Source organism: Plecotus auritus (assembly GCF_963455305.1).
Source record: "Plecotus auritus genome assembly, chromosome: 8".
Classification (NCBI taxonomy): domain Eukaryota; kingdom Metazoa; phylum Chordata; class Mammalia; order Chiroptera; family Vespertilionidae; genus Plecotus; species Plecotus auritus.
Genome location: NC_137782.1, coordinates 141507234 through 141524967, shown reverse-complemented (window position 1 = coordinate 141524967; position 17734 = coordinate 141507234). Strand labels below are relative to the sequence as shown.

Here is a 17734-nt window from a genome sequence, read left to right as displayed (position 1 = left end):
AAAAATGTTCTTTTGCTGCATTTTATATAAAAATGCTGAAAGCCTCTGTTTGGCTTCAAAATTGACTTCCGGCCACCTCCGCCCACATTCCCATGCACACCATTGCCTCATCTTTATATTTTCTATTCAGGATATTTGACCCAGAATCTTAGGTTAGCTCTGCTTAAATCTAAAATGAATATTTGTAAAATTTTTAGAACCGTGTACCCCAAACAGAAGGCATATTTATCCTCCACTTTCATTAACTGAAAAATCTTAAGACAGACCTGGTTTTTCATATTGCACACTAGATGGCAGTTTTGTCATATTCTTCCAACTTCAAATGCTGCTCGCGTGAGTCGAACAGAAAGGCCATCAGTGTTTAGTCTGCACTCAAAGGGTCTCTGCATGACCAATGCAGACCCCATGGACTTCCTGGAACATATGTTAGCAATTTAGCTGCAGACATTTATTTCTTTGTTTTACTGCTTGGCTCTTTGAGAAAGTGTTGGTGCCAGGTTATGGGTTGTCTGGATCATGTCAGAGGCCATGGAGATCAAGTTCATGTGACAGGCTAGACTAAGGAAGGATGAAGTTGGAGGAGGTGAGGAAACTGACCCTTACTTTCAACAGCAACAAGTCACTGCCTGTCTGTGGTCTGGAGCCAAGCGCCTCGGCGTTTTAAGTTTTACTCCAGCTGAACAAACAAAACACGTTGCCCATTTGGCTTTTTCATATTTCATCAGTAGTAGTTAAATCAGCGACTTCTCCATTTCTCAAAACTTGCTTATCCCTCATCTTTCTCTCTCAATGCTGACTCCTCTAGCCCTGTCCAGACGGAGTGACCTTGAGATCCTCGGCTACTGCCTGCTGCGGTGGATCTGTGGGAAGCTGCCCTGGGAACGGAGCCTGCAGGACCCGGTGGCTGTCCAGGCTGCTAAAACAAAGTAAAGATTTTCAAGTCTCCCATCATGTGCAGCAACAGGTCTGCAGGGACCATTAAGGGGAGTTAGTATCCCATGGAAGATTGCCATTCACCCAACATGATAACTAAAGCAAATTTCTTAAATTTGAAAAATATTATATAAAAAAACGAATATTATATAAAAAAGCTGACAGACATCAAATCCATTAGGATGATGCCTATGAAATCACATGTATGAGAGTTGTAATACAGAATGTAAAGCGAAATAGTTGTTCCTTTACATGGTGTTTTCCAAAGCTTAGATTCTAGGTGGTGGTGTTTTCAAGGAAGAGGGTTTTCAAATTAGCATTGTGCACGTATATGCAGGCAGCCTGAGCTCGGTGTGACTGATGTTAACTGCGCGGAGCGACAGTCACGTTGGGACAAATATGGCTTATATTTTTCAAGTGAGAGCAACCTACCTCTTTCTTAATCTTGTGTCTTGGAGGGAGTATGTTTTGTTTCAGAAAGAAGAAACAATTTTTACATGAGGTATTTATATAAAAGGTAATCCTGCAGCCATATAAACATTTTTAATATTTCACATTCAGTTTTTCTCAGCTAGAATCTGTTAGCATGAAAATTAGGTCAGACCAAGAACAGAGTGTGTTGCTATTTTACTATTTTCTCACTTATCAAGCCTAAGAAAAGTCAATTGCATGTAGCACGGAATAGCCATTTTTTTTTTATTATATACCAAAATATGCCCAACAGTCATTATCCACAGATAGTATATCACAATCGGGAAAGGCAGCTATGTTCTAAATAGGGCATGTTACAACAGAAGTTTACAAAAGAGTTAGCTGATTCACAGAAATCAACTTTCAAATTCAGTGTGGCATCAGTTCTTAAGAGAGACAAAAGGCTAGCCTGCAGATGCAGAATAATACAGATTATTGCAAATACGGACATACCGTATGTTATATGAAATGTTTTTCCACTTGGAATCTTGATCACTCTAGTCCCTCACCCAAAATGAACACATTTATATAAGTCAGTATTAGTTATTACGACAGTGAGCAATGTATCCATATTAACCCCCATGTAACTGGCATTTTTCAGTATATGGGTCAAGTCAAAACTCAGTAATGGGTATAAATAATAAATAGTCCTGGCAATTTTCCACCTCAGTTTACTGAGTTTGAATATTGTACTTTATTTCAAAGATTAGCAATTTAATTCTAATGACTACATATATATATATATATATATATATATATATATATATATATACTAGTATATATGTTTTTTCTCTTATTAAGACTTTCTGATGATTTTAGTCTTTTATCAATATGCATATATAGATGCAGTCATTGTAGATATCTTTAATGAATATGCCTACATATGTATATTCAAATATAATAATAGGGGATTATATAAAATAATAAAATATAATGCTAATAAATATAAACTTTATTTACATTTGGGGATCCTTACATATATTAATATCTTCATTTTTATTTGATTATTAGGAAAACCTATAGATCAATAAAGCTAATATATTGCAAAGTGTATAATTAAGGTAAACTGTATACATTTTCAAACATCTTATAGTGTATAATACATAATCATAATTTATTCAACTTGCTGAGGAGGCATAACACTGAATTTTCCATAAGGGCATACTTGCATATTCAACCATACTACCATATCTCCCTTATGACTTTTATTTTCCTGACATAGGGTGGTATTAGATCAGTGCATTTGTTGTTACAATTCTGCCTGTGCCTGAGTTTATGAATCACACATCCATATCAGTAATTTTCATTGAATGTTTATATATTTGTGGCTGAAGCAACTTAAGAGAGTTGTACTTGTTCAGTCTAAAACATTGGAAATGGTTAGATAATGGTGTTTTTTTTTTTGTTTATTTGTTTTTGGATATTTCTTGTTAATCTGTTTAACCATAGGATAGCATGAAACACTGCCCAATAGAGAACAATATACATAAGTAATTAAATAATTTGCCCCTCCCCAATAGTAAGTTCTTAAGGGAAAATATCCTCAAAATCCACACGCATTTTTCTTCTATGTATTTTTTCTTGTTGTTAAGAAAAAAAATGACAGATATTGCTACTTCTACATTTTTACACATGTAAACTTTGAATTAAATTCTACATTGTTTAGTTTCTAGGTGATAGATATAAAATTGGTCAATGAGAATTGGGAGATCTTCCCCACCTCCACTTTCTCTCTTACTTATTACTGGTGGTGAAAAAAGGTACTGAAAGTCAAGTATTGGTGACTCAACAACACAGACTTTGAGTTTTGTCTGCTAATCAGAACAGTGGATCACTGAATGGGGATCGCAAACAGATTCGTTGTGTGTCACTCTTGTTTCAGTGGGTCAGGGGATCGTAAACAAATTCATTATGCCTTACTCTTTTGTTTCAGTCTGTTGGATGAGCTCCCTGAGTCGGTGCTTAAATGGGCCCCTTCTGGAAGCAGTTGCTGTAAGTCAAATGATAACTTCTGCCTCCTCCAATATGCTTGACAGGTCACCACATTTGTCACTTCTGTTTTACAACTTTTAATCCACCCACTCCCATTCCTCAGGGTTGGGAGGAAACTTCGGGGTTACAGATAGGTTGTAGAGCAGACTGTTTAGATCCCTTCTGACATTAGAACACGAGAACACTGCACGAAAGTGTTAGGCCGCTTTCTGGGCTCTGTCGACTGAGCTTTTTTTTAATATACGTATCGTATGGGAACCATGCCCAGGTTTAATACTCAGCTTCATCTAGTATTTCTAGAGTTGACTTTCTATTTTCATTCCTCTATATATTGTTGAAAGAAGATAAAGTTGATCTATGAAAAGACGACTTTCAATCAATAATTAAAAAAAAAAAATCATTAAACCCTTGAATGCTGTTTCGACCCTGGGTTACACTCTGGCTGAACAGCCAGCAACAAAATTTTGGATTGGCAAAGGCATGGGGTGCTGGGATTTGGAGATATATTTCATCAAATCATTTTCCCTTCCAAATTAGTATAGATCTATTTTGGAATTCTTTCATTTGACATTAGTAGTAGTAAAAATAATAAGTCGATTCAGAGTTACAAAAGTGCCTGCCATTTGCAATACATGAGAGGCACCAATTTAAGCAAGTGGGTTACATTCTCTTATAGAACAGAGCCCCCTTTGGCTGCCAGGCTTGCTTTTTCTCGGAGATAGATAAGCAGAGTGAATCTTGTTCTCTGTTTATATGGGGCAATCTCAAAGTTAGCTTTTACCTGACTTATGAAAGTGAATATGCACACTGACTCTCTAGCTAAGGTCAAACAGTGTCAATTTCCATCTGAGGGTTTAAGAGCTAAATCATCTTAAACTTACATACATAGCCCTTCTTTGACAAAAGACCAAAGTTTTCATTTTCATAGGAAACAAAAGAGGAACAAACCAGACCTGCTCTCCCACTGCTATTTCCCAGGTCCATAAATCTGCCATCCTGCTTTCTGCCCTCCCTTTGCTACTGAAGGAGTGGGGCGAACAGGGGAGTATTCTCATTCAGGGGATGGGCTGAAAGATGAAAGTGTTTTGTTTTTGTAATTGTACTGAGTAACTTGGTCCAAATGCCAATATTCCTTTTTGGCTAATACTCTTTTCTAAAAATATATTTTTTATTGATTTCAGAGAGGAAGGCAGAGAGAGAGAGATAGAAACATGAATGATGAGAGAGAATCATTGATTGGCTGCCTTCTGCACACCCCCTACTGGGGATCGAGCCCACAACCCGGGCATGTGCCCTGACTGGGAATTAAACAGTGACCTCCTGGTTCATAGGTGGACGCTCAACCACTGAGCCATGCCAGCTGGGCTCGACTAATATTCTTATTGACATGTTCACCAGGTCATACAGTTTGTGTTTCACTTAGCAAAAAAAAGAAAGCTGGGGAGATTTCAGAAAAAAAATGTTTAATTGTACATCTCGTATATCTCCTTTACCTTTCCTGTCCCTCCTGCACAAAAGGTCTATGTGCAGTTTCAGGTCAGAAAAGAAAGCCCAGATGCCCTGGGATACATAAGATAATCTTCTGTGACACTTCTGTTGCTAAGGTTCGGTTAAAGGAAGAGGAGAGTGCTACAAGAACTCGGGGAGCAGTGCCAGGTCCCTCTTTCTCAGCACAAACCATTGGAGTCTATAGTACTATTTTATACAATGCAGGTTTCTGTTTCTAGAGAACAACATGTTGAGCCATTAATATTCACTGAAGGTCTCTTAAGTTAGTTGATTATGCTTAGGAGAATGGGTATTGTAAGCAGGGCAATTAAACTGATTTACAAAAGGTCCATAACTAAGACATTTTATGAAATAAAACAGCCAAGAAGTTTGCAGCATGCATGCCTAACTCAGTGTAATAGTAGTTTCAAAAGTTTCTGTCTCTTGAAATGATAGTCAGTAATGATACTTAATATTTCGCTAGCTTAAAAAGCAGATGATTCAAGGATATCATAATTTCATACTACTCAAAGTATTTTGTTTTATAGCTCTGGAAATATGCTAGTAAATTAGAAAGTGTACTTAATATAATAAATCCAGATCTTGAAAGGCTAACATTTAAACCAGTACTACATCACAAAAGTCTGAGCTCCAGGATTATAATCATACATTTGTAACAGGGGTGGGTCTTTGCTTCTTCTCCCTCTCTGACCTCACGGTACCTAGTCTTTTTCAAACCCCAGACCTGTGGAGGCTTTGCGGAACAGCTCCCCTCAGCCAGTGCAATGCCAGGGGTCTTCCATTGTCTCCTAACAGCCATCTGTGGAAAGTGTTCCCAACATACCCAGCTCTCCTCTCTCCGTCTGAGATATTTTGGTTAATAGCATTGTAAGACACACCATACATGGCTTACCAATCTTGAAGGGCCCGAAGAACCACAGAACATTTATATTAAAATAGCAGTGAATGTAATTTAATATTTTTCCTCCTTGATCATCCCTCTAGGAATTGGACGCCCCCAGAGGGCTCCTGCAAGCCTTAGTTATAAATATGATGGAACCCCCACACTTGCTAGTTAATAGAAATCTGGCTGATGGAATGCTAGATAACAGACTTTATATACATTAGAGAGGGGAAAAGTAGGTTGCATAATTGCCACAGTATCCAAACAAATAAACAAACAAACGAAAAATCCTGGAGCCAAGAGTTCTCATCTTAGTCACATGAGCCTGATGTCCCTGGAGAATAGCTGTGGACAGTATAATGTGTAATGGTCACTCTCTGACTTTCATCGAGCAAAAACAGATGATGACTGTGTCTTTTGGAATTTTTCCCTGTGGGCAGTGAAACCCCATTTCTCTGTCTTTCCCGGACTGGATTGAACAGAGGTAGGCCTGGAGGGAGGGGCAGAGAAGCCAGAAGTCACTCCTGCCAACCCACCAAGCTTCCTAGATTCTCTTACTATGGATGTAAACAGCCTAGTGGTAAAGTAAGAAGTACTTGTGTCTGGGTCAGTAATAAGTTTTTGAAGGGGAAAGGCTTGTGAAGACTAGTTTGTGAACTAGTCTAAATCTCCAAACGTCACCATAAACAAAGGAAAACATGCCTGCTTTTAAACAGTGTATGGTCTTATCCTTGTATATAGATTGTAGATTGAACCTTCATGAAACAAAAATGCAAAAACCACATTTATTTTAAGGCTCTGCTATGGTTATAACTTTTGGTTACTAATTCTACTTGTTTTTAAAAGTTTGTAGTTAATAATTTTTTTTTGCGGGAGGAGAGGGCAGGGGAAGAGTTACCTTATAGTCCCAGGCAGGAGATTACAGTAGAGAAAAAATAAAAGGTAGCAACTCCTCATCCTTCTGCACTAAATCAGGAAGGCTGCGACGGGGATGTGCTGGGCTAGCCAGGTATGGAGGTTTGGCGAATTCTACAGTCAGTTACGGCTGAACACATACAATTCAAGGTCATTTATTTCTAAATGAACTGTTATAATCTCAAAATCAAAGCCTTAATTAAAATTTGGAATTATTTTTTCCCTTTGAAGTAAGGAGGTTTATAGTAAGTACCAATTGTTTTTAACTGATTTTTTAAAACCTCAACATAAAATAAAAGCATCTATCATATTACTCAGGTAGTTCTTAGTAGTTGTACCCCATAAATCAAATTCACTATAATATAAAAAATTTGCTTTCTTTGATAAGATTACTGATTTAGTAAATATAGGGTGTTCCCCCCAAAAAATGTATACATATACTTCAAATAATTACAAAGGCAATATTTATTAAAATACATTTCATTTTTAAAATTGAGCAATAGGCTGTTAAAGAGTGTATACATTTTAGGGGGGGGACACCCTGTATATACAAAAATATCTAAAAAATAATCAGTTTCTCTCATCTTGTCAATCTATAGGTAACTGTATTTCAGTCATTTTTGGATATCATTTAAAAAGTGCTTTTCATTGAATTGTTCATTCTTAGTATCTTTAGGATGTGTGTGTGTTTGTGTGTGTAAGAGAGAAAGAATGATTTTGAGGATACTGGTGTCTTGACATTCCTTTGCTGAATATGAATGACATGTAAAAAAATTTAATACTTCACAGATGAAATAGCCCAATATTTGGCATGTGCTCATAATTTAGCATATGATGAAAAGCCAGACTATCAAATGCTCAAGAAAATTCTGAACCCAGGTGGAACACCTTTAGGACCATTGGATTTTTCCACTAAAGGAGAGAGTGTAAATGGGCGTGCTCCAGACTATCAAAAAGTAAGTATCCCCCTAACTGGTTTGGCTCAATGGATAGAGCATCAGCCTGCGGACTGAAGGGTCCCAGGTTCGATTCCGGTCAAGGGCATGTACCTTGGTTGCGGGCACATCCCCAGTAGGGGTTGTGCAGGAGGCAGCTGATCAATGTTTCTCTTTCATCGATGTTTCTAACTCTCTATCCCTCTCCCTTCCTCTCTGTAAAAAAATTAATAACAATATATTAAAAAAAAAAGTATCATAGTCCCTGGGATCTTATGATTACCTCCTGTGAAGCTTGCTTCCAAGTGAGATTGTTTTAGGTTTCAAATGAGTTTGACAACCCAGTTTCTTATTTATTATATTTAATTCCTATTTCCCCTAACTCAGCTCCAAGAAATTTTGTTGAAAGTTCGACATATTGTTTCTTACAGAAAAATAGTAGGATCTGTGGTCTGTTGTGTACTGTTAAAGAATAAAACGGTCACTGTTGTCATAGAGATGCTACTAGGATAAGTCTAATCTGACTTTATGAGAACCTTTATTTGCTGCATTTCTTCAGATTTTCTTTAGTTATTTCCCTCTGTTTTTGCAGACAAAATTGGCCATAATTTGGTGGTAATAATATTATTCTTAGATTTAAGCAGATTATTTGTATGTGCTGATATTTCAATTTATAGAAGCAATTCTTTTTTTAAAAGTCAATTTTAAAAAGTTGTATCCCCACCTTTATTCTGCTGTTTTCTGACTCCCTTGTGCCAACTTAAAAAAAAGAATTAGAACTTGCAAAAGAATTAAATTTGAAACAATACAAAAGAGTTAGGACAAAATATTTTTTAAGAGGGTGAGGAAACCTGAGACTGCCATCAGCAACATGACTGGACAGGTTACTAAATGGCCATTTCTCCCTTGCCACCATCCACATGCAAAAAATAAAAAATAAAAAATAAATAGGAGCTTTTTCTCCCCTCATGCGTGTATAATATTTAATATTTCTTATGAACTTTGGATCATCACAAGTGTTCATGAGCCAAGAATGCAGGATGCAAACTAACGTGACTGATAGGCTGCTGGATGAACGGTGAGTCAAGTATCTGAGCACAGATGGTTCTGATTTGCTGAATTTTGTAGCTGCTGCAACTGAAGACATAAAATATCCTTCTAGTCATAAATTAGCTCTTTGGAAGCAAAACCTTGACACCAGAGCTTTACAACCTTCAATTAGTAGGGAAAGAAGTATTTGAATGACTGTGGTATTGACATCTGTAGGCCTGCATAGTAATCATTCCTAATAGAAGAGAATATCTGTTTGAGGAGGTTTTGCATGGCTAATTAACTACCAGTGAGAATATGTAATTTTTTCATGATCTCCTGATTGTCACCTTTCTCTCATGATACAATTACATTTTATTGTAGCAAGTGCCTCACAAACCAATTGTCAGCACTATTTACTTATTGCAGAAGGCAGAACAAAAGTTCATGTTTAATAAAAAGCCACTGGATTTTGATCTTGGTAATTACTGAGACTTGTTTCAACCGTTTTATTGACTTTTGTGTTTTAACACTTCTGCAACAAAACAAAAAGCATTTCCTTGACATAGTATTTCCCTTGCAATAATGGTCACCATTTAATGTACTCTAGTTTAAGTAGTGTTTTTCCCTTTTTTGTAGTTTTTTAGTTTCATAAACTTAATTGAAATATAAAAAAGCCATTTTAAAAACAGATAGCTATATCCTCTGATATAAAATTTTAATTATTCACCAGAATTTTGTTTCATCATATTCTAAGGATGTTGTGAAACCATTTTAATATACAGAGAATAGAACATAAAACAGTTTTTCCAATGAGCCTCAATCAAAAATGTTTTACTCTTCATTTTATAATATATTTTTATTGATTTCAGAGAGGAAGGGACAGAGAGATAGAAACATCAATGTTGAGAGAAAAATCACTGATCTACTGCCTCCTGCACGCCCCTACTAGGGATTGAGCCCGCAACCTGGGAATGTGCTCTGATCAGGAATCGAACCAGGATCTCCTAGTTCATAGGCTGAAGCTCAACCACTGAGTCACCCCAACTGAGCTACTCTTTTCTTTTGATGAGAGCACTTAGTAAAAAGAAAACTTGAAGAATGAGGCAGGGGTTGGGATGGGTGGGTAGGGAGTGATTAACCAAGGAACTTACATGCATAAATGCATAGCCCTTGAACACAGACTATAGAGTTGAAGACCTGGGAGCTGCGGGGTGGAGGGGGTCAATGGGAAAAACAAAGAGGCATCTGTAAGACTTTGAACAATAAGGATAACTTTTAAAAAATAACATTCTTAACACCTTAACTTCTGTTAACAATATGATCAGCCTCATTATATATAAAGTATGATGATTTGGGGATGTATTTCACAGTATGTCAATATTTATTGGATAATGACTTTCTCTAATATTTTAAGTATACAAATATATTATAGTATAAAATATAGGTTCACTATATGTGGCTAAACCTTAATTTTTATTTTTAAAACTTACAGATTTTGTGATGCTTAAAAAACCAAACTTGAAAATGTTCAAAAGCCAAGTATGACAATATAAACTGTCCTATACTTCACCCCTTTGCCCGATACAACATAAGATAGTTTCTGTAATTGGTTTCCATAACAAGTGTAATTTTAAGTCCAAAGTGAATATTAATGAATGTCCCCAGATTTCTTTTTTTAGTCGGAATCCTCTTAAAATTTCCTTAAAAACATTACTTAATAATCTAGACATGTATCACTTTAGTTATGTAACAAACTAGTGAATGAACTTTGGACTTGTACTTTTTAGATAAAGATACTTAAAAATAAATCAGTGGACCAAAAAACGGGTACCATTAGATGAATAAAATGTTTCTATCATTCAGTAGTCAAAGGAAAGATATGTTTAATTTTTTAAAGTGTTATTTCCCTCACTATAAATGGCTGTGCCTTTTCAATTTAGAATTCTTAAAAATATGTTTTGGTTAGGTATTAGAAAATAGCACATCACCACATGAACCTCAGCAAACGTATCTTTTTACAAAAGAAAAATGAGGTATTTTTTCAACACTAGGTTTTACTAGGTATCATAAACTGTTCCCTATAAACTGAGCCTTCTTCCCAAAGTCCTCAAATGCTGTTACTGAAGTTAAAGTGGGAATGAATTTATGTCAAGATAGAAGAGACGTTGATATTTTTTCCTGAAAAGCAAATCTTTGGGGGTATTTGCCTCAATCAAAATGATGGTGTGTGTAGCTGAAATCACCCGCTAGTAGTGCTGACGGCTCCTGAGGTAGCACTGACAAATTAGAAGAATCTATCATCAGGCCTACACCAGTCTATTTATGCCATCCACTGGGATTTAATGTCCAAAACTCACTGAAGGAAACCATATTTCAGTAAGAATGCTTACTGAGTTGAGCTAAAGCTCTAGAATTCCCAGATGAGAATGCTAAAGCCAAATTGAAAAACCAGCGTTATTGAAGTCCCAATTCAACCCTTGAATAAGCGGTTTCTTCAGGAGCCAGTGTAGTGGATCCTTTTATCAGCTTGTCAGTATCTCCTTCCTTAAGATGATACCTGAATCCATAGTTTCGTAGGATAGACACCTGGGGATCAGGAGCCACCCATTCTTCCTCAATGCTTCACCTCTGCAGAAGAGTAGCTGTAGGTCAGTGTTAAAATGTTCAAGCTAGTCATATTTCAGTAAAAGTTTGTTCCTACATTCACCCGAAATTGGAGGTTCCTACAGCGAAGCTAGGAGTGACTTATTATTACTGTGGTAATTTTTGTACTGAGTTTAAATGTTTACAAAATTCTTTCTTGAGCTTTAATTCTCCAGAATAATTCTATTAAACTTTATTTTCTGTATGTGAGAAGAATAAAATATAAATTCTCCATTATAAGCACATTTTTGGTATAATGTCCCAAAGTATTCCTGATTTTGTAGCACAGTGAGAAGTACTAGTGGAAATTTAAGTAAAAAGTACCTTGTTTGAATAGCTACTTTCTCAAAATGACACACATTTGGATAGTATCCTTTTAGATTATGTGGGATGCCGAGTGTTTTCTGTATTTTTATAACTTAGAGAAATATGTTTACTTAATCCACTTCATTCTTAAAACTTTCCCTAGAAATAGAACTTTTGCATAAACTGGCTATCATTTTGTTTATTAGGTAGAGGTGTCCCATGGCAGCACAGCCTAACCATCCAACCGACAGCAGATCCAGCCTCACAGAGAATTGAATCTCTTACTTAGACCAAATCTTTGCACATCAGAGGCTCCCAGAACAACTGTCAGACTACCGTGCCTAGCATACAGGAGGCACTAACTCAGTATATCAACTAATCCTTTATACCACAGAACACATTTTCGTGATGATTGGCAAGCCAGTGTTTTATTGGGATAAAACTGCGCACAGCAGCCTTGGGAAACTCCTTGTTTCACACTAGTGGCATGATGAGCATTTATTACCAAGATGCAAGAGTGGCTCAGGAGGTGGATACACACGCATTTCCTCAGTAGTGTGGGAGATTTGAGTGTTGGAAATAAAGAACCCCTAAGTGATTAGGAAGCAATTTAAATTTTCAGGTTATTGGCAAGCAGTGGCTTTGCTGTCCTTTGAGAAGCTGGGCGCTGAGAGGAGGGATGAATAAAGAATGATGTGCCCTAGCCCATTGCTCAGTGGTTAGTGTCAGCTCTTGGACTGAAAGGTCATGGGTTTGGTTCCGGTCAAGGGCACATACCTCAGTTGCAGGCTCAATCCCCTAGCACGTGCGGGAAGCAACCAATCAATGTGTGTCTCTCACATCAATGTTTCTGTGTCTCTGTGTCTACCCCTCCCTTCCACTCTCTCTAAAAATCAATGGAAAAAAATATCCTCAGGTGAGGATTAACCAAAAAGAATGATGATGTGATAACTTAGACCTAGCCACAAAACACCAGCATATTTTAAAGGGAAAGCGTGAACACACTTGGCAATAGAAGCTAAAAATTGAGACTACAAATTAAGGCTCTGCTTGCCTAGCTAATGTAATTCATTCTCTATTTTGGCACTGGCTACTCCGTTATCTCCCCTTGTACTGTTCCTATCTTCTGCCCCCTGCTTAACCCATGAAAAAAGGTGACTGAGCTTTCAGCTGCTATAAACATGAAGCTGCCGAACAAATACTTCACATAAGGATCTTCACTGTGGCTTTCAATCTTCCAGCCGTACTGAGGGATCTGTGCTTCTATTTCCCTGTCTACTTCAGGGTTATTAGGAGTCAGTCATCCCCCAGATAATGCCAGAGTGTGAAAAAGAAACCATAGAAGCAAGTTTGTTGTAGAACTTAACCTCTGATCCTGGTACACAGGATTAGATGACATGAACTGTTATTCACCTGCTTAAAGGTTAAATTACCTGTATAAAAAAAGTAGGCAACATCATAAGCTCCTCTTACACATTCACATTAATTAGGCTCCCTTCAGTGATAAGAAAACGAAGATTCTAATTAGGAGTTTAAACTAAAAAGATATTCTGGATCCATTCCCAGCAAAGGTTAATAATGAATTCATGTGCCGTTTTAAAATGTGACAGTTTTCTGTAAAAAATGCTGTTTTCAATAACCAAGTTATCTTCAGAGGTAATTTCCAAAGAGTGCACAACAGAGACACTAATTTTAATTGGTTTTGTCCTACTGATGAGAAAGGGTCAGGATCTTGCCAACTACTATATTTTTTCTATAACGTCCATTTGTTGGTTTCCTCTCTATTCCTTTTTTTTCAAATCTTGGCAAGTTTAGAATTTTCAAGAATCTGGATATAAATGCATTTTATTAGGTGTCAAAAGTTTTCATTACCTATTATTACTCTAAATCAACAGGTTGATTTGCAAAAGGCTGCAACAAAGCAAGTCAGTCAGATGCAAACTAGGTTAATGGAAAAAAGTGTCCACAGTGAGAGAAGTGCTGAGCCCTCTGCAAAAGGGAGAAAAGTTCAAGAAGAGGAGAAGCGGATTGGATTGCGTAACAAAGAAACAGCGCAGGTGAGAGGTGTTTTTGATTCTTTCTCCTTATTGCACACCTTTGCTATGATTTCATAAGGTGTTACATTAGAATATGCCCTTTGGGAAAAAAGATGTCTTATTTTCTTCTGGGGGCCAAGGTTGTCTAGTTTTGTTAAATGAGAAGGGACAGTAAATGTCCTATCCAGCAGATGAAATCAAAGCAGCCAACACCAGTTATCAGAGAAAAAGAATGACAGTGAATACATTTGCCTACAGATCTGATTTCTTCCTTTAGCCTAAGAATGTAATGAAGTGCATTTAAATTTTTATGCCATCTATGATCCATTAGGGACGCTTAACATATTCCGTACTTTTACATTGGTTCCTCCACTCTAACCCTTATAATCAACTGTAAGTGACGTGTTCCTCTGTCAGTATGGTTGCATTTAAAATGATGTACTTTCTATATCATTTGGTTGGATAGTGACTCACCTTTAGCAGAAGACTCACTCAGCCAACAGCAAGTGTCTTTCCTAATCTAAACTTTTTGACAAGAGTACAATGTATTTATATACTCGGTAAAAAAAATTTTTCCAGAAGGGCCAATATGTTATATGATTTGTACACCATCATTTTTCCAAATGTGAAACAGAAAAATTTAACTCCCCCCACTTTCTACCTCTCATCCCTTCCCCCCAAATTGGTAGTATATCAGGCAATTGGGATATTAATCACTAAACTGAGCATTGAAGTTGGATTTGAACTTCTTGGCAGACAAGGCAAAAATTAGAAGCATACTAGTTAGGCATTTCATGTCCATCCAGTAAGCATACAAACTAATCCAGAGAGAGATGCTTTTATAGTACTAATAGGAATTTTTTGCATTTATTTTGTTGTAGAATAATAGCACCAATTTCTTAATTGTAAAGATATGTCAAATGGTCATATCTTATAATTTCCATTTGTAAAATTAGACAAATTCTGCTTGGTGACAAAGTAGAGATTCTTGGGTGCTCTTTTTCAACCCTTACTGTGTACCAGAATTAGCTGTGTATGGGAGTGGGGAGGGGCTGTAAAAGATCGATGCCCAGGTTCCAAGCTTAGAAACTGACTCATTTTCATTGGATGGCAGTGTGATGTGTGTGTAGATTTTATCACTCCAGAAAGTTCTTTCTTCCCTTTCTCAGTCAGTCCCTTCACCTCCGAGACAATCACTGTTTCGACATTCCGATTCTCTTCAATGGATTAGTTTTGCCTTTTCTAGAATTTCACATACATGTAGTCATACAGTATGCACTTTTGTGTCTGGCTTCTTTGACTCAGCATGCTTTTTGAGATTTATACTGTTGCATGTATGAGTAATTTGCTCTTTTTCTTGTTGAGTAGTACTTGTTTTAACTGTATCCTAATTCCCATGTCCATTCTCTCATTAATGGACAGCTGGGCTCCCTGGCTCTAGCCGCCACAGTATAGGTGCTATCAACATTCTGACACAAGTCCAGTGGTCATGTTTTGTTTTTCCTCAGAGGTGAAACTGCTAGGTGTCATATCAGATGCATAGTCAGCTTTATAAAAAGCTAAAAAAATGGTTCCCATTTTATACTTCTCCCAGTAATGTAAAAGAGTTCCATCTTCCTTAACCTTTGGTGTTCTTTTATTTTAGCCATTCCAACATGTGTATTAGCATCTCATGGTGATTCTAATTATCACTTACCCGATGACTGGTAATTTTGAGCACCTTTTCATGTGCTAAATGCCCATTCATAAATCTTTTGTTAAATGTCTTTTCAAGTGTTTTGATCTATTTTTAGTTGATTATATTATTAAGTTGTAAGAATTCCTTATATATTTCACACATAAGTCTCTGTCCTATTATCTGTATTGTGGATATCTTCTCCTTAGTGTGCAGCCTATTAGCCGTGTCTCTTTTTTTAATTGTCTCTATTAGAGATGCCCCACCCCATTTGCCTACCTTCAACCAACCGTCTCATACTCCCCCCCACCACATTCACTCTGGCCATCACCACACTGTTATGTTTATGGGTTATGGATAATGTTATTTGGCTAATCCCTTCACCTTTCATCCACTCCCTCTTTCCCCTCCCCACTGACAGCTATCAGTCATCTTAATAGTGTCTTTGATAAGAAGAATCTATTTGTTATTTTAAAATATATCTTTATTGATTTCTAAGGAAGGGAGAGGGAGAGAGAAACATCAATGATGAGAGAGATTCATTGACCGGCTGCCTCCTACTAAGGATCAAGCCCTCAACCCAGGCATGTGCCCTGAATGGGAATCGAACCTCAACCTCCTGGTTCATAGGTTGATGCTCAACCACTGAACCACAACAGCCAGGCAGTATTTGTTAAAGTTCAATTAACCAATTTTTTGCTTTATAATTTTTTTTTGGTAATGAAACTTTTGTCTACTTTAAGGTCACAAAGTAACTTTGCTATATTTATATATTTAGAAGGCTTATTGTTTTAGGTTTCGTGTTTGGGTCTGTGAACCATCTCAAATCAATCATGTTTATGGTGTGAGGTGGTAAGTGGGAGCGGCACAGCTTTTTATGGTTTTCACCTAGAACAGAGCAGGTATAGGCAAAGGGTTCTGTCCTGTAAACCTGCCACTCCTCAGGTCCATTGTTAGAGGTTTTTGAACCTTCTTTGGTCTGTGCATGTTGTCTTCAGATTGCAGCTGCTTTATGGCCAGGCTGGGATACATAGGATCCAAAAAGAGGGAGCTTGGGGTGAGACACTCATGGTTGGTCATTCTTCGTGTCCTGAGTCTCTATCCAGTCTGCCTTCTATTATGCAACTTTCAGAATGTTCTATTAGTTTCTTTTTGTCCACAGTCTTTAGTTGTAATTAGCAGGATGTTTCACTTAGAATGCTCTTACTCTTGGTCTTGTCTGTTAACAGATGCCGCTCATTTTCATTTTGAAGGCTTCATTGCGTATGGAATTTTATGTTCTTAAAGATGTTGTTTCCACTTTTGGGTGTGTGTTTTTCTTGTAAGAAGTTAGTGATTATTCTTATTGATCCTACTTTTAGATTTGCTTTTTTTTTTTTTTTTTTAGGGATGGCTGTCTTGTATTTATTCTGCTTGGGTTCACTGAGCTTCTTTTATCATTGTATTGATATTTGTCATCAAATTGAAAAAGTTTCAGCTATGATTTCTTTCCTGCCTTAATCCCTCTTAATTTCTTCTTCTAATAACCAAATATATGCAGATGAGATTGTTTTACCTTTTCTAACAGATAACTGAAGGTTTTTTTATTTATCAAATCACTTTTTTATGTTGCTGTATTTCAGTTTGGATATTGTTTTGCTGGGTCTCTCATTGATTTGCTAGATTTAAGAGCTGATTTGACAATGAAGTTTTCATGTCATATTTTTCAGTTCTACAAGTGCATTATATTTTCTATTTCTCTGCTGTGTCCCCAATCTGTTCACTAATGGTGCTTAATTTTCCCTTTAAGTCTTTGCACATATTTATGTAGATATTTTATTATTTGATAATTCTGCCATCTGGTTCATATCTGACTCTGTTTCTCCTAGTTATGGGACATTTCCTGCTTCTTATGTGTAGTCAAGTTTTATTGAACACTCTGGATGCTAAGTTCTTGAGAGTCCAGACTTTATTAAAGACTTTTGAATTTTGTCCTGGCAGGCAGTTAATTTATTGGTAGTTCAACTTAATCATGTCCTAACTTCTGTTTAAACTTTTATAGGCTGCCCTATGGTAAAAGTCATCTTAAGTTGTAGCCTAATAAGTTGGTACCTGTATTTTGTCCAACTTGATTGTTGTATTTATTTCATGGGATTTCAGAGCAAGAGGGGAAATCCGGTCGATACCCATTACTCAGGCCAGAACTAGAAGGGGTGCTCAATATGCCATTTGATAGCATCACTTTTGGCATATTGGGCTAGGATATATGCTGTAAGGGGCTGTTCGGTACATTGTAGGCCACTGTCTCTAGCCTTTAACCAGTAGATGCAATAGTACCTCTTCCCAGTTGTGACAACCCAAATGTCTTCACAAATTGCTGAATGTCCCTGTGGGACAAAATTTTCCCAGGTTAAGAACCCCTGAC

General features: G+C 36.9%; 1 protein-coding gene across 14 annotated transcripts in view; it reads left to right on the top strand.

Moving 5' to 3' along the window:
* VRK2 (VRK serine/threonine kinase 2) overlaps positions 1–17734 on the top strand; it is a 167778-nt gene that overhangs the window by 55705 nt on the left and 94339 nt on the right. For 13 of the 14 annotated variants that reach the window (XM_080686716.1, XM_080686709.1, XM_080686710.1 and 10 more), the window contains 4 exons: positions 806–926; positions 3338–3396; positions 7493–7659; positions 13515–13676. In XM_080686716.1, coding sequence (XP_080542842.1) covers positions 806–926; positions 3338–3396; positions 7493–7659; positions 13515–13676 — 509 coding nt within the window. The remainder of the gene's footprint in view (positions 1–805; positions 927–3337; positions 3397–7492; positions 7660–13514; positions 13677–17734) is intronic. The other variant, XM_080686717.1, reaches the window with a different exon arrangement.